The sequence below is a fragment of the Dipodomys ordii genome, unplaced genomic scaffold (genome assembly GCF_000151885.1).
Source record: "Dipodomys ordii isolate 6190 unplaced genomic scaffold, Dord_2.0 Scaffold183, whole genome shotgun sequence".
Lineage (NCBI taxonomy): Eukaryota > Metazoa > Chordata > Mammalia > Rodentia > Heteromyidae > Dipodomys > Dipodomys ordii.
The window spans coordinates 601936-625518 of NW_012267399.1; the positions used below are offsets into that span (position 1 = coordinate 601936).

Here is a 23583-nt window from a genome sequence, read left to right on the forward strand (position 1 = left end):
CCTGGGTGGCGGAGCTGCGAGGGACCGTGGAGCGGAAGGCGCGCGGAGCCCAGCCGGAGCCGGAGCCCGCGCCGCCATGCCCTTGGCCTTCTGCGGCAGCGAGAACCACTCGGCCGCCTACCGGGTGGACCAGGGCGTGCTCAACAACGGCTGCTTCGTGGACGCGCTCAACGTGGTGCCGCACGTCTTCCTGCTCTTCATCACCTTTCCCATCCTGTTCATCGGTGAGCGCGCGCGCGCCGAGGAGGACCGGGGAGGGAGGGCGGGCGGGCGGGGAGGAGGGGAAGGGAGGCCCGGGGGAGGGGCGGCGCGCCGGGGTCCCGGAGCAGTCCTGCGCCTCTCTCCTGCGGGGAGAGGGGGGTCCCCTGTCCCGGGCAACGCCCTCTGCTCCTCGCATTCTCACACTCAAGTCATTCCTCCACTCTGGGAGGGGGGGGGAGGATGGAGAGGGTGCCCTACCCCTCCCCCCCAGCCCCGCGACGAACACAGCCGATGCTCCCATCCCAAAGGATCCCCAAGTTTGGGCACCGCAGGTGTGCAGAGTTGGGATGGAGAGTAGGGCACGGCGGAGGTCTCTGCGCGTGCGCTAGGGAGGTGGGGTGTTGCGGGGCCGGCCGCAGCTTAGGTGGCGCAGCGCGGGGAGCCGGTCACCCCTCCCCCGGGGCACACTGCCGGCTGGTCTGCCGCAGCCCGAGGTGGAGGTGGAGGCGCCGGGGAGCCCCGGTGCCTTCCCGGGGCTGAGCCTCACAGGAATCCGTGGCCTCCCGACAGTCCTGGGGGGCCGGTGAGAGGTGCGAGCTAGGGATTCGGATTCCCGCGCCGGCCCCGCATGTCTGGGGAGTGCAACTTCTCCGGCTCTGTCTCACCGCGCTGCGTAACCGCGCTGCGTAAAGAACGCAGCGCCCAGCCTGCCGGCTTGAACGTGGGCTGCAAAGTTGGGCGCCGCGGGCGGAGCCAGGGGCCCCTTCTCTCAGATCCCCTTCATCTCTCGCTCTAAGGCCTTGAATCTCCCAGACCCGTCAGTTCTGCCCATATGTTGGCGGTCCTTTGGCGTTCCAGCCTGGGTTCGTTCACTTTAATTAAGAAAAGTAGGGCCCTGTGCAGTGGCCGCAGTAATCTCAGCCCTGGCAAAAATTTAAAGCTACCCCACCTCGACAAATAAACCAGGCTTAGCGGGTTTGTAACTGTAACACCAGCTCCGTGGGAGGCATAGGTAGTAGAATCTCCATCACCTGCTGGCCCAGGCCAAAAAACAAAAACAAAAAACACGCGACCCTATCTGAAACCTACTTAAAGCAAATAAGCGTTGGGGGCGTGGCTTGATTGAAGTGTCCAGTACTTCGAGTACCTAGCATGTGCCAGGCTCAGTACTCCCCAAACCAAAAGTACCTAGCAAGTGCCAGGCTCAGTACTCCCCAAACTAATCAACCAACCCAGAGAAGGGGGGGGGGAGGAGAAAGACAGGGGAGCGGGAGGGAGGAGAATGCAGTCAAGAATTCAATGTGTATCCTAGAAAATTAGGTGAGGGAAGGGGTGAGTAGGGGAGAGACAGGCAAGAATGTTGAAAGGGGTAACACTGGTCAAGATGCTTTGTGTTCATAAACTGCTTTGTTAAATGGGACTTCTTTGTACAACTACCTAAAGATAACAGAAGCATTAAAAATGACAAATCTTAAAATCCATGTAGTTTTGGAAAAGGAAGGAAAAATGGTCACAAAGTTAAATTAATAAGAAGTTGCTGCAAGAGCAAGTTGCTAGTTACTGACAAAATGATTAGACAAAATGCAAAAAAATGTGCAACACATGCTCTTGTGTGTATGGAAATAAGGACTGCACACTTCTGTTCATTGTTATGTGGTTTAACTATCTGGTGATAAGTCCCACAAGAGGTCAGTATGTAAAAGGGGTACCAGAATAGGACCCGCCAGCACAGGTCCAGGCTTCCTGCTTGGATGTTCAATTCTTTTTTTTTTTTTGGTTTTGGGGCTTGAGCTCTAGGCTTGGGCACTATCCCTCAGCTCTTCAACTCAAGGTGAATACTCTACCGCTTGAGCCAAAGCACCATTTCTGGTTTTCTAGTGGTTTATATGAGATAAGAGTCTCACAGACTCTGCCCGGGCTGGCTTTGAACCGTGATCCTCAGCTCTCAGCCTCCTGAGTAGCTAGGATTACAGGCATGAGCCATGGGTGCCCAGCTGGATGTTTAATTCTTGTGTAGCAGATGTAGCAGGCATCCCCTTCCTCAGCCTCGTTGTGAACCCCGTCCCCACACACCCTCATATAGTCCATGTTCTTTTCTCCAAGTGGACCAGGTTTACTACCTACCTCTTACCATCTCTCCTCTCAGGATGGGGCAGTCAGAGCTCCAAGGTGCACATCCACCATAGTACATGGCTACATTTCCCAGGGCACAACCTACGCTGGATCCTGACCTTCATGCTGCTCTTTGTCCTCGTGTGTGAGATCGCAGAGGGCATCCTGTCTGATGGGTAAGTGACTGAGAACTCAGGAGAGAGTGGGATTGCTCCAGGAGACTAGAAAAGACCAAGGAGATTTCAGCTCACCTGCCTCCCATAAGCCAGGATCATTTGCTATGAAATCCAATGCTTTGTCCCACATAGAGAGTGTCCAGTTCTCTTGTGCCAGGCACTAGATACATGGGAAAAACAGGGCCTACTGTCAGTCCATGTCAGAGGAGAGAACACAGACCTGCAGGCCAAGTCCCAGGTAAATAATATGAGAGCCTATTATCAGCTCCCAAGTCCTGTAAAAGATGCCAAGCCTTGTCTACAAGTTGCTGGAGTTAATTCCGGAAGGCTGGTGGAAACAACTAAGCATGTCAGCCATTCTTACTTAAGACCTTTCCTTGGTTTTTCTGCTGTTTTATAAGATGCCATTGCTGGGTTCCTGAGTGGCCATTGTCCAAACCTATCTACCTCTAGTCTTATTCCCACAGCTTTTCTCCCCACACCCACCTCTCTCTCTGGGCTTCACCTTCTGGGCCTAACAACTTCTGCCACAGCATAAATGAAACAGTATGTCAAAGTTTTTATATCTGTTTGCAAAACTGTCTCTGGACCTAATCAGAAAGGGCTTGTGTGCATCCAGAAATCCCAGGCCTTAATCATATTTGTACTCACAGCTCAAGGCACATGAAAGTGCCATAAACGTTTATTGAATCCTAGAAGACAAAATAAAATGTTACAAGCAACTTTTCTGGGAGGAGAGAGGAGAAGGCTATATTGGGCAAGCTGTCTGGTGGAGAGGTCCTGGAGTGGAACCCGGATGACTAGGGTTCTGACAGGCAGAGTTTAGAAGGGAAATAAGAGTGCCAGAGGAGGGGATCAAAGAACAGCAATGACAAGTATGAGCTGTGATAGGATGCCCAGAGGAAAGGTGGGCGTGGTGAGAAGGCCTTTAGAAGGCAGGTGGCGCTGAGGGAAGAAGGCAGGCAAGGGTGGGAGTGGGCAGAAACATTAGAACAATGTAGAGGAACCAAGGAGGCTGAGGCTTGGAAACTTGCCTGGGGCATCTTGGGGAGGCTCTGAATCCCAGACTGCATGTTTGGGTTGGATTCAGCCAGCAGTTGGGAACAGAAGGGAGGTGTCATCAGCCCAGTGATTTTAGGGGAGAGGCTGTGGATGTCCTGGGCAATTGGAGGCAAGAGAGGCTGAAAGTGGAAACAGCCTTGGGAGGTGGCTGTAGTAATGTAGGTGAGAGATGATTGCGGTGGAAATGAGTGTCAGCATCAGGGGAGGGGGCAGGAGGGGAACTGCCAACTCCCTGAGACAGAATGGACGAATTAGCAACGCTCAGTGGCTACTTGGGTGACTGATGGGGCAAGAGAAGAGCACTTGACTGAGGTCCAGCCTCTCTGAGTTAGAATCAGATTGTAGCCAGGCTTGGCTCCTGCCAGCATGGTCTAGATTGGGATCTGGCCACAGAGAAACAGGATCCTTCTACTCCTTTATTCTCCCAATCCCCATTATCCCTACATCTGAGCATCAGCAGTGATCTCTGTAGTGCCTGCTTGCCTAGGAACTTCTGATGAGTAAAGTCTCCTATGACCAGCAAGACAACCAGAGGGTGCACACTGTTGACTAAGTAGCAGATGCCCAGTCTGTGTTCCATCCTCACCCCTTCCAAAACAGCACAAATGCTCCAGAGGGTCTAGAGGCATAACCCCCCCACACCTAGAAATACTCAAATACTCATTGGCCAAACAGGGGATGGCTGATTCGGACAGCCTGGGCATCTGCTAGCATTAGTTTGTGCCAGCTGTGAAACTTCACAAGTCACCTGGCCTTTCTGAGCCTCACTTTCTCCACCTGTGAAACCAGCATCAAAGCTCTTGTCCAGCTGATTCAGGGTTCATGGAGAATGAAATCAGAGATGGACAGGGTTTAAAGCCTAGTGTAGAAAGGCCCTGGACAGATGATTTGTGTCCAGAATATGAGACCTGGAAGGAATCAGTCCAGGTATTCCCTCCTACTCGTGATCAACAGCCTCTGCTCTGTGACTGGGCCCCAAATCAGCACAGTGCAAATGGCCATCTCCTTCCCAGAGCACAGGGCAGCTCTTGGGCTGGGCATTTGTCACTTAGTCTCTAGGATAGGCAAGCATGAGGAGCATAGAAAAGAGGCAGACAGAAGACCCTGCCTTGTAGCACTTATGTTTAATCCAGACTGGGGACATGTAGGGGTGGTGAAGGTAGACTTCACCTCAAGTTTGACTGAGGGTAGGCCTCATTTAGCAATTCACATATCTTAAAACCACTGGCCTTCCTGTGCTCCTTAGCAGTTTCTCTGGTGCATGATGCTCTAGAAATATAGGTTAATGAGGAAAATTAATATGTATATGGAAACTCTTCTCAAATCATTGTATGCTGGATTAAGTCTGTGAAAACATTCCCTAATGTAGTATATATCATCCAAAAAAGAAGACCCCTGCGCAGAGAGAGAGGAGGGAGGGGAAGCTGGTTATTCCCATGGTTCTCACAAATGATTTTTTTTTCTTTCCTTGCTTTTGTACCTCCTCTGGTAGTTGAAAGAACTTTTGCTGAGCATAGTCCCCTTTCAACATTTAAAATCAATATTTACAAACTTACTTAATAAGAGAGCTAGATGTTGCCTTTTCTGGTTGGTTTGGTGGCTCAGTGATGTCCCCAGGGATCCAGCCTCTTCTCATCTTTCTATCCTCTTCTCTGTGTGTCAGTCATATCTTCCTCATGATCAAAAAGTGGCTGCTCCCCTTCTGGAAGAAAAGGGCAAAGGCTGAGGAGGCATGCCTCTTCCTTACAGGAAGGATCCTCTTCTATACCCTTTCTTTTGTATCCCATTGGGCCAAGGTTGGGTTATATGCTCCACCTCCCCAGACCAACCACTTGCAAAGGGTGTCTGCTTCAACCAATCAGCCTCCATTCCCCAGGGCTGAGAACATTGGTGCTGGGCAGACTCTAGTGGTTCCTTTCTCCAGGAGTGTGAGGGGGATGTGCTATTTTGTGAAGAGCCCACATCACCTCTGTACCTGCACCAGAATCCCACCAGAGAGAGCCTTTGGAGTCCCTGTCCCTGAGCTCTTCAGCTCAAGGCGAGTTCTCTCCCACTTGAGCTGCAGCAACACTGCCGGTTTTCTGGTGGTTAACATGAGATAAGAGTCTCATGGACGTTTCTGGCTTTGAACCGTGATCCTCAGATCTCAGCCTCTTGAGTAGCTAGGATTACAGGCATGGTGGATATCCAGTGCCAGGATATCATCCCCATTTCTTTCTTCTGCTTTAGATTTCTATTCATCTGCGGCTTCCCTTCCCTAGACCGCATCATAGCTAGAGGCAGGTCCTCCAAGGCTGGAGCCCTTGGCATGCTGCCAGGAGCTGCACAAGCCAGGGCAGCACTGAACAGGAAGGTAAAGCAGGCCCTCTGGGGACAGAAGGGTCCCAATGTGACTGGAGCAGAAAGAGCAGGACAGGCAGTGTGGGAGACCACACTGTTGGGCCTCAGGTACCAGGCTGAGCTACATGGGTCTTACTGTGTTCAGGAGGGAGCCCCCTGCTAAGGGAGAAAGCCTGTGGTCTGGAGGATGCTCTCATTCCTTAGGGGAGTATCACTGAGCAGAGTCCAACCACCACAGAGGCCTTGGAGAGTTCAAGTGGGGCGAGCAGGAGCTGTCACTAACTTCTCTTTGTGTTCATCTTGATAGAGGTATAAGGCGTGTACCTTTGGCTCCTCTCTACATCTATAAAATGAGAAGACTCCGAGTACGCATACTTAGAACTGTGTCTAGCGCAGGGCAAATGCTCAACAAATATTGACTCTTGTTGTTGCTGCAAGTACAGCACTAAGGGAGGGTGTCGGTGCTGACCTGGGCCACTCTGTTAAATGGGTTGTCACTGAGTGATCTGGGGCACACAGGCCTCCATTTCCTACACACCCACCGAGCTCTGGGGACAGTTGCCCAGCTGCATTGTGATTCTTGGCTTCGCAGCAGCTGCTGCCATAGCTGACCCTCATGGTACCTGGGAAAGAAGACTATGAGTGTCAAAGCCTCAACCCTAAGCCCTGAGCCTCACTCTCTGGATTCCTGAGCCCCTTAGTGAGTGGTTTGTTTAAGGTATGGGTATATGAAGTACACTGTGGTTCTGATTTGAGGCCTGGGCTGCTGTAGTGGTCAAATCCACATCCTCTCTATCCTCTTTCTCTCCCCATCTCAGCGTGACGGAATCTCGCCATCTCCACCTGTACATGCCAGCTGGGATGGCGTTCATGGCTGCTGTTACCTCTGTGGTCTACTATCATAACATCGAGACCTCCAACTTCCCCAAGCTGCTGATCGGTAGGGCGAGGAGAGCGGGACGGGGGTGGGGCTCAGGGACATTTTCATTCTCTTCAATGTTTTCTGAGGACTTACATACCAGACAAGCTCCTAAGAGCCACAGAATCAGAACTGCAAAGAAAAGATCACCGCCTTTGTGGAGCTTACAGTCAGGTGGAGGGCGTAGTAAGTAAGCAAATGAATGGTGATGCTGTGAAGAAAATCAAGCTGAGCAAGGGAAAGGGGAGGGAGGAGAGACGTGGCAGTCTATACAGGGTGGCCAGGGACATTGTCCGATAACAGTGACCAAAAAAAGCCTTCTGATAGGAGCAGACCTGGCAGAGAGGCTGGTGTGGGCAAAGCCCAAAGGGCAGAGGGAAGAACGAAATAGGAGAGGTCAGGAGAGAGCAAGGCAGACTCCTTCTTTTCAATGGGCCTGAGCAGCTGGGCTAACAGTGGTACTGGTATCTGAGATGGCTCAGGAGCAGGAGCTGGGACTGGAGTGCAGGTCAAGCTTTGTGTTCGGAGCATGCTTAAGTTGAGAGATGGTCAACTCTTCTGTCAAGTGAGCAGTTAGATGAATGAGGTGGACATTCAGGGGAGATGTAAGGCAGAAGATACACTTTCTATCATGGTGAGTTTACAGATGGCGTCTAAAACTTGAGCCTGGCTGAGATCTCCTGGAGAGAGTAGAAAATGGCCCCAGGACCAGGCTTGCCAGCACTTAAACACAGGAAGGAGCGCCTGCTTGCAGCTTCTCACTCCCTGTGTCTGAGTCCTGGGAGGAAACAGTGATGGCTTCTGGCCTTTATAGGGCACAGACTGTGGTCCAGGCTCAGTGCTGGGCCTCCATTTCCTCACTAGTTCCCATGACTGTGCTGTTGGTACCATTAGTACCCCTGTGTTATGGGGGTGAGGGGAAGGTCAGAAATCAGAGAGGTTTAAAATAACACTAGCAAACACTCGTTTAGCACTGATGACATGCCAGGCTCTGACCCAAGCATAAGACAGATTCATGAAATCCTTACAAGCCTGTCACATACATCTCATTATTGTTTCCCCTCTACTGTGCAGAAAGCTGGAGTCGGGCTAAGTTCCTCTCACAGTGTACCCAACTAGTCAAAAGATGCAGCCGGAGTCTGACATCCATGCAGGTTCCTGACTGCTTCTGAGACCATGTGCCTCAGGGTCTCAGCCTGAACTTACAGTCAGAGGTGTATCAGATGTGCTTCTGTGGGCCACATGCCGAAGGCTGAGCTGTGTGTATCTGGTGGTTAGATCATGGCCTTGAGGAATCGGGATATCTGATGGATGTTGGGGTCTAGAACACTCCATGCTCAGGTCATGGCCGTGCCATGTTGTTGTTAGAAGACAGGAGATAATTGCTGATTTAGTCATGGGTCTGGCCTCCTATGGACGGTGGAATCTGAGCTGAATCAAGATTATCCAGGTGATATCCAGGTGGTGTCCTGATCTCAGAACCCTCCCAGATGATATGCATAGAGGCTGGGGCAGCAGTTGATGACCCCCTGCTCCAGTTTCTGGATCAACCCTCATCTAGAGGGTCCCTCACTAGCTACCAAGGCCTAGCTGAGTGGAGACCCCTTGGAAACATCCTGTGAGCATCTGGCTAGTTCTTTTTCTCATTTTCCAGCGCATGATAGTGTGTGCACATGTGCATGTGTGCACACACTCAGACACACACAATGTTCTCTGGGAACAACCTTCATCAGACATGGATGGGTTAGTCCTTTTCCAAGGACAAAGGCTTTCCCTTTCAGGAAAAACTTCAAGCATGTCTCCAGAGACAGAAATTCTACAAGAAGGGTAAGAAGGCTTTAGGTGCATAATGGCTGTATCTGTAAGCTGTAGGGAGAATAGATGGAGTTTCACAGAAAGATTAACAATGTGGCTTACGTTGTCTTATGAAAGAACTATAATCCTCAGGCTTCAGATGAGCTCGAGATGTCTTTTGCATGGAAGATATGTCTGAGTAGGAACTGGAATGGAGAGAAGGGAGCTGAGTACTTCAGGAAGAGGTGCCAAGGCCCTGAGGCAAGAGGAACAAAGGGCATTAGGGAATCTGGAAGGAGTGTGGAGAGCACAAAGGAGCTGGACCTTGGAGGCTAAAGCTGCTTCAGGACCTCTAAGGGCACACCACAGGCCTTGGTCTTTATCCCAGTGGTACTAAGAAGTTGTTTGGGGGTGTTTGTTTGTTTTGTTATTTTTGAGAGTCTCAAAAATGTTGGTCTCAACTTTGTAATCTTCCTGCTTCAAATGCTGAGAGGTTAGTGGGTGCCAGTATATTTGTTTTGTTTTTATGTGTGTGTATTTGTTTGTATGTATAGTAACATAATAAATGTTACCATCTTAAGCATTTATAAATTCCTTGGCACTAAGTATATTCACACTGGAACTATCACCCACTATCCATCTCTAGAACTTTTTTCATTCCCCCCAAACTGAAATTCTACAAACACCAACTACCCTTTAGACCACTTAGACACCTTTACCAGGTGAGTGGGCAGACTCACCCAGGGCCAGAAGAATTTCCAGGTGGGGACAGTCAAGGAGGCACAAGTGGCCTCCAGTTGCATGTTCCTGTGACCTGGAGCCCAGATGGAGCTGAAGAAATGTCCCTAGGGCTTCTGCCCACTCTCTTCCTGCCCTCACCTGGGATCCTAAGACAATGGCACCAGCCCCTTTGGGTACACTCAGCCTGGGCCATATGGTAGAATCCAATGTTGTCTACTTCCCAGGCCAGTCAGGCCAAGCAGATCTCCATCATCCCCAAGAGATGATTTTACCCCTCTGGGATAGAGGGTGTAAGTCTCCTTCACTCACTATGAGTCCTTCCTACAGGAGGGGGCTTGAGGCTGGCTTTACTCCATGTGGCTCTCAGAGTAAGGTCAGGAGCCACCAGTGCCAAAGCATCCCCTCAAGGGTGACTGAACTAGTTAATGCTATGTTTTATTGTCCCAAGCTGACAGTGGCTGATTGGTGAATTAGAGGAAGGGGGCCAGGAATTTAGGACAGTTCACCCTAGCTTCTGATGCTTACTCTGCTTGAAATCTGGTTTGAAGATAACAAAAATATCAACAACGGATGCCCAAAGAGTACCTACTGCACCAAGCTCACTGTGGTAAATGTTTTCTATATACTAGTTACAACCACTGTCAATGGTCCCCATTTTATTGATGGGGAAACTGAGGGTCTAGATGACTTATCCAAGATCACACCGCTATTTTGTCACAGGATGTGAACCCAGGTGTCTCTGTCTGCAGGGACCCCGCCTCTAACCACTCCACGGCACTGCCTTATAAGATGACTCACTTTTTCTGTACCCCCTACCTCCCCAGGCCCCCTAGGGGACATCACCATGGGCTTGGGACTATGCGTGTGAGACTCATAGTGGGCTCTCACCCTTCCTTCCTTCCTTTGCCATGAGCTGGCTGTGAATGTGCACAGGTTACCTCCTCTTCTCTCCCCCGCTCTTTCTTATGAGGCCTCAGTTTCCTTACCTATAGAAAGAAAGGCCAGATTGGCTGAGATATCCCGAGCTTGAACGTTACACTAGGAAGTCCTTACAGCCTGGGGTTTGCAGGCATGAGCTCTGGCACGAGGCTAGTCCAGCTCTGCCACTTAATGGCTTCATGGCCCCAATCTTTCTGAGCCTCAATTCATTTATCTGACAAATTGAGCAGGATGGCAACTTTCCCACCCAAAGTTGTAGGAAGGAGTGAGGGAATGTGTTTAAAGTGCTTACTTGGCGCGGTGCCTATAACTTGGTTAACTTCAAGAAATAATTGCCCTATTCTTCTTGTTATTACTTATTCAAGGGAGATTTGTCTGACTAGTTTGATTTATGAGATCATTTTGGATATGCCTGTAATGACTGTTACAATATGTCACTTCATCTCAAAGGGTCACATTCTGGTATATTCACATGTACACAGCCTCCTGTCAGACATGGATGCACATGCATAGGCACATGCATACATACACACACCTCTCCAGCACACCGGTTCTCTCTCTTCTCCTACCCACTTGCACATACACACACACACACGCACATGCACACGCACACACACGTCCTCTGTGCTCTTGGGTCTCTCTTCCACAGCCCTGCTCATCTACTGGACCTTGGCCTTTATCACCAAGACCATCAAGTTTGTTAAGTTCTACGACCACGCCATTGGCTTCTCGCAGCTGCGCTTCTGCCTGACAGGGCTGCTGGTGGTCCTGTACGGGATGCTGCTTCTGGTGGAGCTCAATGTCATCCGGGTGAGGGTAAGGAGACCATCTGAGGATGGACCTGGATGTGGGCAAGAAGGGCATGGGGTCTGACCCTCATCCTGTTCCTGGGTGTGGGGTATCCACCTGCTGCAACAGCTAAGCCCCAGAAGAGTCTAGCTGCCATTATCCACCCCAGAAAAGGGAGCAGAGAGGCACTAAATGAAGTTTTCTTAAAAAGTCACTCCATCTGGCTCAGCGGCTCTACTCCAGGTTCCCAGAGGGAGAGAAGGTGGTCAGCATGTTTAGCAGAGGTTGAAGCTCATAGATATAAAACCTTTAGGAGCTGGCTTTCCCCACTTCATTTTGTTTAGGGCCAGGAAGATGTGTCTGTGCTTTTTTCAAAAACAACTTTTTATTGTTATTATAAAGGCGATATAAAAGGGGGTTATAATTACATAAATCAAGTAAAGAGTACATTTCTTTTTGGACAATGTCACGCCTTCTCTTAATCTCTCCCAGTTTTTCCCTCCCATTGTTTGTGCTTTAACGTATTCATATATGTAATGGAGTGCACACCTGTCTTTGTTTTGTTATCTTTCTTGTATTCCTCTTTCCCCTTCACTTCTTAACTCAGACAGACTCCACCCTTCTCCTTCCTCTGTCCCAGCCCTCACCTGCTCAAGTAGCACAGACTAAGCTACTTTGTTTCCCATGCTATGTTCTTATTCATATGCATCCCACAAAAGAATAATCTATTTAGGGTTTTTCCCTTGATACTAGATACATAAGATTTTCCCCTCAATATTTATTTTACAAAAATAAAAATTTATAAGAAAAATATATGCTGCAGGGTTGGAAGCATGGCTCAGGTGGTAGAGCACCAGCCAGTGAGATACCAAGTTCAAGTTCTGATTGCAGGAAGAGGGTATATGCTATTTTCCACATATTTTTCTCACCCAGTAAATATCTCCCATGACTCCTTCATAGCAGTCTAATATGTCTCATCCAGGCGTCTCAAGGACTGCATAATAGCCTGTCATGAAGATGAGCCTTAATGTATTCAGTATCACAGATGGACATTTGTTTTGTTGCCAAGTTTTTGGTGGTACCAGGGGTTTGAACTCAGGGTCTTGAACTTTCTAGGCTGGTGCAATACCACTGAGCCATGCCTCCCAACCTGTTGCCAATTTCTTGCCTTCTGAAGTGCTAGTGCATTGAGCAAACCTTTATCTGTATGCATTGCTGCTCTTGGTCCTGTGGGAGAGAGAGCCCAATGAGAGAGTTACTGGATCAAAGTTTCTCTGCATTTTAAGCTGTCATTAGTGTTGTAGATTCCTAGTCAGAAAGGTTGTGATCTACCTGCAGTGAATGAATAAACCCTTCCTTCACCCTCCAGTCAGCCATGGAGTAGAAGTGCTTGCTAACTTGGACCTTCCAATGAGTGTAAGATGCTCATTTAAATAACATTTGTCTGGTTTTTCTGTTTTTAAGTGGTGGTCCATATGATACAAGGCCCTTATATTCCCTCCTTCCATTGCCCCTCATAGTAGCTGAATCTTGTCCAACCATTCCTTACTAGTAAGTGGAGAAGTCAGGACTCAAACCTAGATCTGCATGCTTCAAGTACTGGGAACACTGTAAGTAACCCAGTGAGGTCCTTAGATCTGTGAGGAAGACAATACCTAGGAGATGCTTGTTCTTCCCCAACTCAACTTCAGCCCAATCCAGCCCAGCCTGTGAGGTTCAGAGTAGAGCCAGTGAATACTTACAAAGAGACCATGCCCTGGGTCTTTCAGAATAATTATAGACAAGACATGGCGGCATCTGGTGGAGGTCCAGTGTGGAACATCACATCCTAGATTCTTGCTGGGGTGGTGATGGGTAGTGAAGAGTTAACCTTACCATATCCATGTGCCCCACAGAGATACATATTCTTCAAGACACCCAGAGAGGTGAAGCCCCCTGAGGACCTGCAGGACCTGGGGGTGCGCTTCCTGCAGCCCTTCGTGAACCTGCTATCCAAGGGTACCTACTGGTGGATGAATGCCTTCATCAAGACTGCCCACAAAAAGCCCATTGATCTGCGAGCCATCGGGAAACTGCCCATCGCCATGAGGGCCCTCACCAACTACCGACGGCTATGCGAGGCCTTTGATGCCCAGGCGGTCAGTGGGGCATGGCTACTCCACCCATTCTCTGACCTACAGTGTAGAGTCATAGACAGGGACTCGGAGGGCTCCCGTTCAAACCCATGGTAGGCAGGTGGGGAAACTGAGGCCTCATGAGAGGACTAGGCTTGCCGTAAGTCACACACTGAGCCAGGGACAAGTTCAGGACTAAAGATTCACAGAATGGTCACAGTTGGACTGCTCACAGGTCATAGGTCCCTCATCCAGATGGGGAAATAGGGCTGATAAGTCCCACTCTTCTTCCCTCTGAGTCTCAGTGAACATAAAAGTAGATTAAAAAACAAAAAACAGGAGGGTAGAGATATCCCATTCTTAGGCTAACACTGTGAGTTTGGCCAGGCAGACATTGTCCCATATCAGAAAAAGAGAAACCACCCCCAGACCTGCCTACAGCTGGCCCATAGCTAGCAGGTGTCAGTGCCCATTTCCTGACTTCCTGTCCAGTGCTCCTTCACTGCTGCTGCCCAGCCCCACTAAGGCAGGCACAGAGGGCAGTGGTCATGGGTGAGTGTGGTTCATGTCACTCCCTACGCATGGTGTTCTGTTCATCACACATCCTTGGGGCCTTGATCAGTCCTCTAGCCTCAGTTTCCCCATCTGTACCATGTTGACGTTGACAGGGTCCACTCAAATATGCCTTTGATTGCTCTGTAACTTCTTCTTGGGGCTCACCTGTGTGTAGATAAAACTCCCTCTGGGTTTCCCCAGGTGGTAAGAGCCAGGGGCTTCCTGGGAGCTGGGCTCTGCTGTGAATGAATCCTCAGCCACTCTGACCTGGCCATGGTTCTCTCTGGGCAGCGGAAGGATACACAGAGCACACAGGGAGCTCGGGCCATCTGGCGGGCCCTCTGCCACGCCTTTGGGAGACGCCTAGTCCTCAGCAGTACTTTCCGCATCTTGGCTGACCTGCTGGGCTTTGCTGGACCACTGTGCATCTTTGGGATTGTGGATCATCTTGGGAAGGAGAACCATGTCTTCCAGCCCAAGGTAGGCTGGAAGGTAGGGAAGGGCACTCTTGAGATTTGTACTCTTGTGAGAGAGTGAAAGAGGTTGATGTGTGTCAGCCATGGCCCCAGGGAGGGGAGGATGGTTGTCCACACATGCACAAAAAGCCTTAGCAACGTGTCCTCTGGAAGCTGTTCTATATCTGGTCAACAGAAATGGCAACAGGCAAGCTTGTACCCTAGGGGATTCCTGGTGCCTAATTTTCTCCACGGTCATGGCCATGACCACTCCTGCTATGAAGTCACTGGGAAAGTTGCAGAAAGTACGTGTGGCAACCCAGGGCCCAGAGACCCCGTGATTGGTTAGGTGTGGTGATTTTTAGTTCTTGTCTTCATCATAGTCTCAGAGGACGCATGAAGAGCCTTCTTCACCTCTGCATACTCTCATTCTGGAGGTTCTACAGGGGTATTTGGGAGGGTGGCTCTCAAAAGAGTCAGAAGCCTCCATGGGCAGGACTTCTTTCCTGACTCCAGTTTCTACTTATAGCTATGCTAGTCTTCTAAAAATGCTAGACTTTCCTTCCCATTAAAGCTTAATGATGAAAGGGTTGACATCAATCAGGATACTTAAACTGCATTGTTGAATGGAAACTCCTTTGTACAGCTACTTAAAGATAATACAAAATGTATTTTTTTAAATAAAGAAGCTTTTCTTAATAGAAGCTTCCATGACTTAAAGATAGTTGAAACCCACTAGACTAGATAATATCTTTCCAGCTCAAAAGATGCTGTGATCTGAAATAATTTGCCTAAAAGTGTTAGAAAGCCATTTCTAGGGGTGATTTTCCCTGCTTGGGCCAATAGCTCCCACTATAGGGGCATAAGGCCCTTATTCTGTGTAGCTACTTAGATTTAGATGGCCCCAAAAGGGAAATTTTACCCCAATAAGACTCTCAGCCTTTTTAAAATTCCCAGTGAGGATGCCATTAGTATTTTAACCACAGTCAGACACAATGAAGAGAATTAGTCATGAGGGCCCTTAATAATTTATAATGCCTCTTGTATAGCATTCATTCATGATTGTAGCAGTCAATCCCTCAGGAAGCTTATATTAATTTTTCTGGAGTTATAATTAGCTGGCTGAGCACTTTAGGTAAGAAATACAATATGTTAAATCTGCGTGTCTGATTTATTCATCAAGTATTTATTGAACCCTACCGTGTGTGAGATCTAAGTAGGGCAGTGAGAATATGAAGGTACTGGTTGTGCTGAGGACTTTTGGGGGGAGAGGTGAAGTATTGGGGATTGAACTCAGGGGCCTCCCATCTGCTGAACAGATGCTCTGCCACTTGAGCCACAACTCTAGCCCCTTTTTGCATAGGTTATTTTCAGGGTAGGATATAGATTTATGTGCTTTCGTAAGACTGGAACATAATCTTACTTGTGATTTTCTATGTCTGACCATTGTGCTTCCCCTGTAGCTTGGGTAAGGGGTCTGTGTCACCACACCCAGCCATTGGTTAAGATGGAGTCTCAAGACTTTTTTTTTTTTTTTTGGCTAGGCTGGCCCTGAACCATGATCCCAGAATCTCAACCTCCCGAGTAGCTAGGGTTAGGGTTACAGATTGAGCCATCACAACCAGCAAGAAGACGACTTTTAACAACAATGGCCACTTAGGGAGTGGCTGGTTGTGTTCAAGAGTTAGTTGTGCCTTTTCATATTTAACTCCTAGGAGTTAGTTGTGCCTTTTCATATTTAACTCCTACAAAAACACTTTTGATATGAATACTTATTTTGTAACAGTGTATTGAGATATATTTACCATACCATATAATTCGTGAAATAGGTATTGTTATCTTTGTTTTACAGATGAGAAACTTGAGGTTCAAAGAAGTTGAGCAACTTTCCCCACGATCACTCAACTAATTAATAATAGAGTCAATTTTGAACCTAAGTCTCAAAATACAATACTAAATTGATCGTTACTTACCAAACCATCACCTCTGGGTCTAAAGATTGTGAAATTCAATGATGGAGAGAAAAATCTGAACTTAATTGATGATACTGGAATTTTGAACTCAGGGTCCTATGCTTGCTAAACAAGTGCTCCATTACTTGCTACACCTCTAGCTCTTTTTTACTTCAGTTATTTTTTTAGGTAGAATCTTGAATTTTTCCTCAGTGCTGTCCTTGAACCATCATTCTCTTATCTCCACCTCCTAAAGAGATGGTCTTATAGGCATGAGTGACCATATTTGGCAAAATATTTTATCCTATATATTACATAAGACCATGAGGAGAAAACTGGAAAGAGGAATGGCCAACCCAGCTTGTGGTCCTAGACAGCTTCATAAAGATGGATATTAGATGTGGTATGGACAATCAAGAATACAACTGTGGGGCTGGGAAGGAGGCTCAGTGATAGAGCACTTGCCTTGCATGCATGAGGCCCTGGGTTCGATTCCTCAGCACCACATAAGCAGAAAAAGCCAGAAGCAGTGCTGTGGCTCAAGTGGTAGAGTTCTAGCTTTGAGCTAAAGAGCTGAGGGACAGCACACAGGCCCACAGTTCAGGCCCCACACCAGGGAAAAAAAAAAAAAGAATACAACTGTGTGTAGGTAGTTCATGCCTATAGTTACTCAGGAGGCTGTAAAGACAACTTTTGTTTTGAGAGGTGGTAAAGTACTGGGGTTTGAACTCAGGGCCTTGCACTTGCTAGGCCAGTGCCCTTCCCCTTGAACCATATCTTCACTCTTTTTGCTTTTAGGTTATTTTCAGTTACAGTCTCAAACTTTTGCCCAGGCTACTTTCCAACCACAAGCCTCCCATCTATGCTTCCTGAGTAGCTGGGTTACGGGCATTTAACCCAACTGTGCCTAGCAAGAATGTGAGGATTCTTCTTACTTATTTAAACTTTGATGGCTTTTAAAGCCTTGCCCAGCATTTTTAATCTCTGACCTTTACCTGACCCAGAAAAGAGAAGAGATTACTTCTCTCACCTACAAGGATGTCACTTTCAGTCTTAGTGAGATCATAGAAACCCCAGAAAAGTCTCCATTCACAATCCTGCATGGAGCTAGTTGTTAATATTAGGCAGAAATGACACTGGCCAGAGCCTTTATCAGCTTGTCCAGCCATCCTTTTCTTCCTGTGTCCCCTAACCCTTGGAGGATTCTTCTAAAGATAGAACTCTAGATATATGAGAGAGGGTAAGAATGATATTTAGAAGTTTAGTTTATCTCAGAGGCACCTTTGCAGACTTCTTCCCTTTATTTATAGACAAGCTTCTGGATTTATTACCCTCTCATTGGAATGTTCTAGTCCCAGTTCCTTATCAGCACACAAATCCCCGAGACAGATGGTCCTGCCTCAGTGGCAGCAGGCCTTATCAGATTATAATATTTGTTCCCTGCAGTCCAAATACAATCAGTGAGTTTCCGACATGGAAACGAGAGGTGAAAGTAAATACAGTCCCCAGGCTCTGGAACAAGGAACTCTCCATCCTATGTTTGCCTTATTTGGATTAGTTGTCATCTAAGCCCAGAAAATGGGTAACAGGGACCATTTACTGGGATTGCTTGGTTCGTCTCCTGGCCTTCCACCAGCTCTACCCAGAGAGCAGGGGTTACTGTGATTTTTAGAAGCTCCTTAGCTGTGTACTGCAGCGGTTAATCTTTTTCTTTTAATTTAATTTAATTTTATTTGTGAACATACTGTACAGAGGGGTTACAATTACATTGGCAGGATAATGCATACATTTCTTACCAAGCATTGCAGCCTCCTCCTTTGTTTACCCTTCACATCCCTTCCCAGCCTCCCCCCTCCCCCCAATCCTTTCCCCCTTCCCCCCCCCCCCCCCACTGACATTGTAAAGCTCGTTTTGGACATGACAACTTGTACTTCTCATTGTTGCAACAGGTCCACCTGTATTCTTAAACAACTGGTTTTTCCCCATCTCCTCCACAAGTTATACTGACATCAAATATAGAGAAAGCAGGGGTTATACTGTGGGGGAGGGACATACAAAGAGATAATCTTATAAATGCGTTAGAAACACATGCATGAAAGAAAAAAACATTAAAATACACATCTAACGGTTCATTTTCCTGACATCACATTATCTGATCTTTTCCGCTTGACTCATACATATACTAGATATTGCAAATAAGGGAAACCATGGGACCTATGTTTCTTTGGGCCTGGCTTACTTCACTTAATATAATTTTTTCCAAGTTTTTCCATTTCCTAACAAATGGGGCAATGTCATTCTTTCTGATGGAGGCATAGAATTCCATTGTGTATATATGCCACATTTTCTTGATCCATTCATCTACTGAGGGGCATCTGGGTTGGTTCCATGTCTTAGCTATGGTAAATAATGTGCAGCGGTTAATCTTAATTGGAGCCTGGGGGAGGAAGCTCAGCCTGAATCCATCCTGCTTCAGTCCACATAGGTTGCACCCACAGTTTACTCTTACCAATGGCTGCCCTGTCCTTGCTTCCCTTCCAGGATACACAGTTGGCAAAAAGCACATTGCCTTTGGCATCCACAAGGATAAGAGGTTCTAGTTTCTCCTGTAATGTGTCTTTAGGTATTTTTTTAATTGCCATTATAAAGGTGATATGCAGAAGGATTGTAGTTACATAAGTCAGGTTATAGTCAGGTTATAAAGACAATATCACCCCCCCATTTCTTGGCTGTCTCCCAGTTTTTCCCTCCCATCCTCACTCACAGGTTGTATAGTTCATGTTCAACACAGTGTCCAGTGAGTACCCCTGCTGCATCTGTTCACCCTTTGTCCCTCCATTTCTGCGCAGCACCCCCCCACACCTTCACAAAGACAGTTAAGCAAACAATACAAAAAGGAGATAAAAGTAGCAACAAGGCAAAAAAAAAACCCTTGTTTCCAGTTCCCAGAATTCATTACAATAAATATTATCTTATATGATCAGTTGCACATAGGCATTGCGCCTTTGTGTCCTTCTCCTGAGTATCCTCCTTTGGACTTTAGGTATTTTTGTGACCTGCTGGTTTTCTCATGCTCTTGTCTCCCTGCCTCTCACTAGAAAATGCTGGGACCTAGGCTGATTCTGCCCATGATCCAGTTCTTTCCAGCCCCTGCCCCACCCCCACTCCAATCTGTCACTTGCAGCTGATGCCACCGATCTGGCTGGAGGGCTAGGAAATTGGATTCATAAAGAATCGCTGGTGTCTGAAACCTGCTAGCATTGCTCTGGGATATCAGCTGCTCCAGGAGGAGGGGGTTGGGGAAGGGTGAGGGGCAGGGAGGAATGGATCTAAGGCTAAAGCTTCAAATGGACTCTAAGCCCCAATAGGGAAGATGTGTGTGATGCTAATGAACATGTGTGCATGGAGTACAAACGTTTCTGACAAGTTCTTCTAGAATTGGCCTATAGTTCTGAATGTATGTTCTTCTGTCTGTCCTGTTTCTTGCTCTGTGTGTGTGTGTGTGTGTGTGTGTGTGTATGCATGCCATCCCAATTGTGACCATATTTGTGGCTCTCACTATGGGTGGTCTAATCCACCCAAATACACAAGTGCTCCATGATGCTGGTATGCTAGTGTGTACATGGGCTTCTTCATGACAATGCCCATAGAGCTGCCCGGGCCTGGAGAGCCTGCCTTCAGGTCACCGAGTCCTCAGCCACCAAGACTGTTCAGCGTCACCTCTTCCAGGAAAGCCCTACCCATGTTAAATTAGATGCATCTCCTTTGTGCTCCCACAATATCATGAATGGCTGGAGTACCGCTCAGTGATTGAGTGCATACCTTATATCTGTGAAGCCATGGGTTCAAACCCTAGCACCACAAAGAAGAAGCACCCCCTTTTCTTTCCCCCAACTTGACCATGAATCCTCCAAGAGTTCAGACAGGAGCTGCATTATCTGATCTCTGTACCAAGCACCCAGCTTCCTGAGTGACCCCAGTAGACCTGTGGAAATTGATCCTACAATGATCCAGTACATTAGTGAGATCCGGAGTCAGGAACTCCAGGTCGTGACAAGATCTTCCGCTCAGAAGGTTCCACAGTGGCTTCTGGTCCCTGCTCTCCCCAACAGAGAGAAATCTTTCCCACAGATACAGGGAGAGAAAGCCGTATATAAGATCAGACAACTCTGTGAGCCAGGAAGGCTGGTTTAGAGGCGCCTCTTAATGAAACCTTGCACCCAAGGTCCAGGAACTTCTTAGTTTGGGAAAAGAACTCAACTCAGAGCTGCCCTGCCCATGTCCTCCTATCCTGGCAGAATATACTTTCAGGCTATTTTTTGTGATTTTGGGGTTTCAACTCAGAGCCTCATACTTGAGAGGCAAGTACTTACCCTTAAGTCACATCCTCAACCCTATTTGTGCTTTAGTTATTTTTTAGGTAGGGTCTTGTTTTTACCCAGGGCTAGCCTCAGACCCTGATCATAAGCAAGGGCTACCTCACAAAGTTTGTAGGTTGAGATGGAATCTTGCTAACTTTCACCCCTCGATTGACCTTGAACTTGGATCCACCCAATCTTTGCCATCTAAGCAACTACAGTTACAGTAGCTGAGCCATAGAACCAGACCTTGACCTTGGGTTCCTTCTCACTTTGTTCTCTTTGCTGTTTACCCTGCAGCAGCTCCCACCCCTATCCAAAATGCATGCAAAGTTCAGGGTCCAAAAGGAGAGAGTTGTGTATTCATGGAAACATTGGTGGGGGCTTTGCTGCAAAGAGATGGATTTATCAAGATCAAAGTTTCCCTGGAAGCTAGTGATGCTGAATTTGGAAACAGACACACTGTTATTCCCTGGTATCTTTAGCAACAAAAGCAAAATGTTTCGCTCCACTGATTAGCATCTGGGATCTTGCTAGAAGTGCAGAGAGAAAGCCTTAAATAAAAAAGGAGGTCCTGGGAGCCCACAGAGCTGGGTGCTCAGGTCTTTGATCCTTTCAGTCTGTTGTCACTGCTGATTTCCCATCTGTCCCCTGGGAGCATTACAGTGCCAGGTTTCCCACTGGTCTTTTCTGTCCAAAAGTCACTGCACGGCAGACTGTTGGTACACACGGATGAGGCCGCAGCTGATTTCATTCCTGTGGCTGAGAGCGCATGATGAGATTTTCTCTAGCAGGTCTGGCTTTGCTCTATTTATTCTTGTTCCCTGCACAGGGAGCTCCCTTGGGCGTTGTGCCACAATGCTGAGAGCCTCTAGGCCTGAGGTTAGAAATGAGTTGCATTCTGTTTCAAATGGGAGGTGAAGAAGGCACAGGCAGCCCTCCTTATACTTAGCAGAAGGCTTAGTTGGATTTATTTGTCGGGCTTTTCACTCATAAAGGATTGCAAGCATGGGGGTGGTCTTTTGATAATCAGGGCTACAATGGCCCAGTGGTATGTACTGATGATGTCATTTTGTTGGTAATGACAATTACCTCTGTTTCTGACCTCTTTCCAACAGACACAATTTCTCGGGGTGTATTTTGTCTCATCCCAAGAGTTCCTTGGTAACGCCTACGTCTTAGCTGTGCTTCTGTTCCTTGCCCTCCTACTACAGAGGACATTTCTGCAAGCTTCTTACTATGTCGCCATTGAAACTGGTATTAACTTGAGAGGAGCAATACAGGTATTGTGTGACTCACCGTAAGAAGTACGCTATTCCTTCTCATAAACGTGAATAGTTCTGATGTGAATTTATTTTTGTTGCCCTTCATCTGTGTTTGGAAATAACCATTACCAAGGTATTATGGGATAGCAGAAAGTGTTTGGGGCTGGATTTGGGACATGTAGTAAGTAATTCTAGCTCTGACCCTTCCTCGGACTATACAAAAGATGAGATGTCAGCTGCTTTGCCCTTGGGCCGCCTGACCTTTTAGAATGGCAAACATCACCATACACTCGTAGCATTCCTTCCTGCTGAGTACAGAGGCAACCTCAGAGTCCTTCTCTGCAATTCCTCCAGAGTCTGCTACCAGCTGGTCTTCTTTTGGGCACAGAAATATAAATTCATGTATGTACTAACTCACCATAGTGTCTAAGAACTTGAGTCTGGGATCACTTCTAAGAGTCACTAGTCTGGTCTGACTCATGACTTACATTTGTTTGCTTGTTTTCTTGGCAGTACTGGGGATTGAACTCAGGGCCTTGCACTTGCTAGATTCCTCCAACCCCTTATTTGGTTATTTTCAAGAATCTTGATTTATGCCCTGACCAGTGGGCTGTGATCCTCCTACTGTGCTTTCTCTCCCTGTCACTGGGGGTGTGGGGGGGTAATAGGTGCATGTTACTGTGCCCAGCCACTGTACTTCTCTCATAAGTGGGATAATGGTGTGTGGCTGTGCACCTTGTCATTAGTAGAGATGCTTATGCTGGCTTTGAACCACAATCCCTCAATCTCTTCTTCCCAAGTAGGTAGGATTACAGACTTGAACTACCCCCTCCCCATAGATTCTAGATACTTGGTCCTGGTTTTTAGAGTTCATTGGAAGGATGATCAGTCAGTGAGGATGCAAGGTCCCTTTGAAGATGGTAGTGATATGAGTTACCCAAGCCCCAGGGTTCCATTGAGAATTGCAGCTCATGGTTGAAATAGCAAATCCTTTATGAGAGTCATTTACATAGGATAGAAGATTCCCATAGATTCAGGACTTATACAGCAGGTACACAATCATCTAAGACCATAGATTCTATGGTAGAAATTCTCAAGGGGAGAACAAGGGCTAGCTTGCTAATGCTGCCATTCCTAGTAATTTCCATACATGGTGGCAGCATCTTAAAGCTACTTTATTCTTGTTTTTTATTTTTTAGAATCAGTAACATTTGCTGGTCCCTTGGGAGCCAGAATTGAGGCTTTTCTAAAAGGGAATGAAAAGAAAAAGATGTAGCCTGGGCTGGAGACAATATTAAAAGCCAAAGTCTGGCTATTCTATTTGTGAGTCTATGTGAATGTTGCCTCTCATGTTGTATGGTGCACAACCTGTGCAGCTATGCAAACAATACTGTCCACTCTAAATGGATTTTCAGGGAGAAATCAGAGGGTTTGCTCAGGGATACCATCATGTGAGAATAGTAGAAAGTACCTAGAAAAAAAGACCTTCAAAGGTTCATAGAAGCTCAGGCTTAGGAACAGCAAAACCACTGCTTCCCAGATTCTATCCAGACCCTGTATGTGACTTACAACACCATAGCCAATTTTGTGGTTGGATAATTTTGTAATTAAATCGATTTTGTATGTGTATGTCATACATCACCTCCCAGCCTAGAATTTTCCAATTACACTAAAAGAGCCAAAAAATGTTTTATAATGTATTAACATGTAATAAGGTTTTTAAAAAATCAGATTGCTTGAATCATTTACATTAATGAGATATATGAATACATGTGCCCTCAAAAAGAGATGATGCATTAATTACAGAAACA

At 47.3% G+C, this 23583-nt stretch overlaps 1 protein-coding gene across 3 annotated transcripts in view; it reads left to right on the top strand.

Annotated features, from left to right (window-relative positions):
• The first annotated feature begins 34 nt into the window (after positions 1 to 34).
• The window catches only part of Abcc8 (ATP-binding cassette, sub-family C (CFTR/MRP), member 8), a 73075-nt gene continuing 49526 nt past the window's right edge, over positions 35 to 23583 (top strand). For 2 of the 3 annotated variants that reach the window (XM_013034125.1, XM_013034126.1), the window contains exons 1-7: positions 77 to 224; positions 2348 to 2489; positions 6710 to 6831; positions 10934 to 11100; positions 12969 to 13211; positions 14034 to 14222; positions 21626 to 21790. In XM_013034125.1, coding sequence (XP_012889579.1) covers positions 77 to 224; positions 2348 to 2489; positions 6710 to 6831; positions 10934 to 11100; positions 12969 to 13211; positions 14034 to 14222; positions 21626 to 21790 — 1176 coding nt within the window. Of the gene's footprint in view, positions 225 to 2347; positions 2490 to 6709; positions 6832 to 10933; positions 11101 to 12968; positions 13212 to 14033; positions 14223 to 21625; positions 21791 to 23583 lie in introns of all 3 variants that reach the window. The other variant, XM_013034124.1, reaches the window with a different exon arrangement.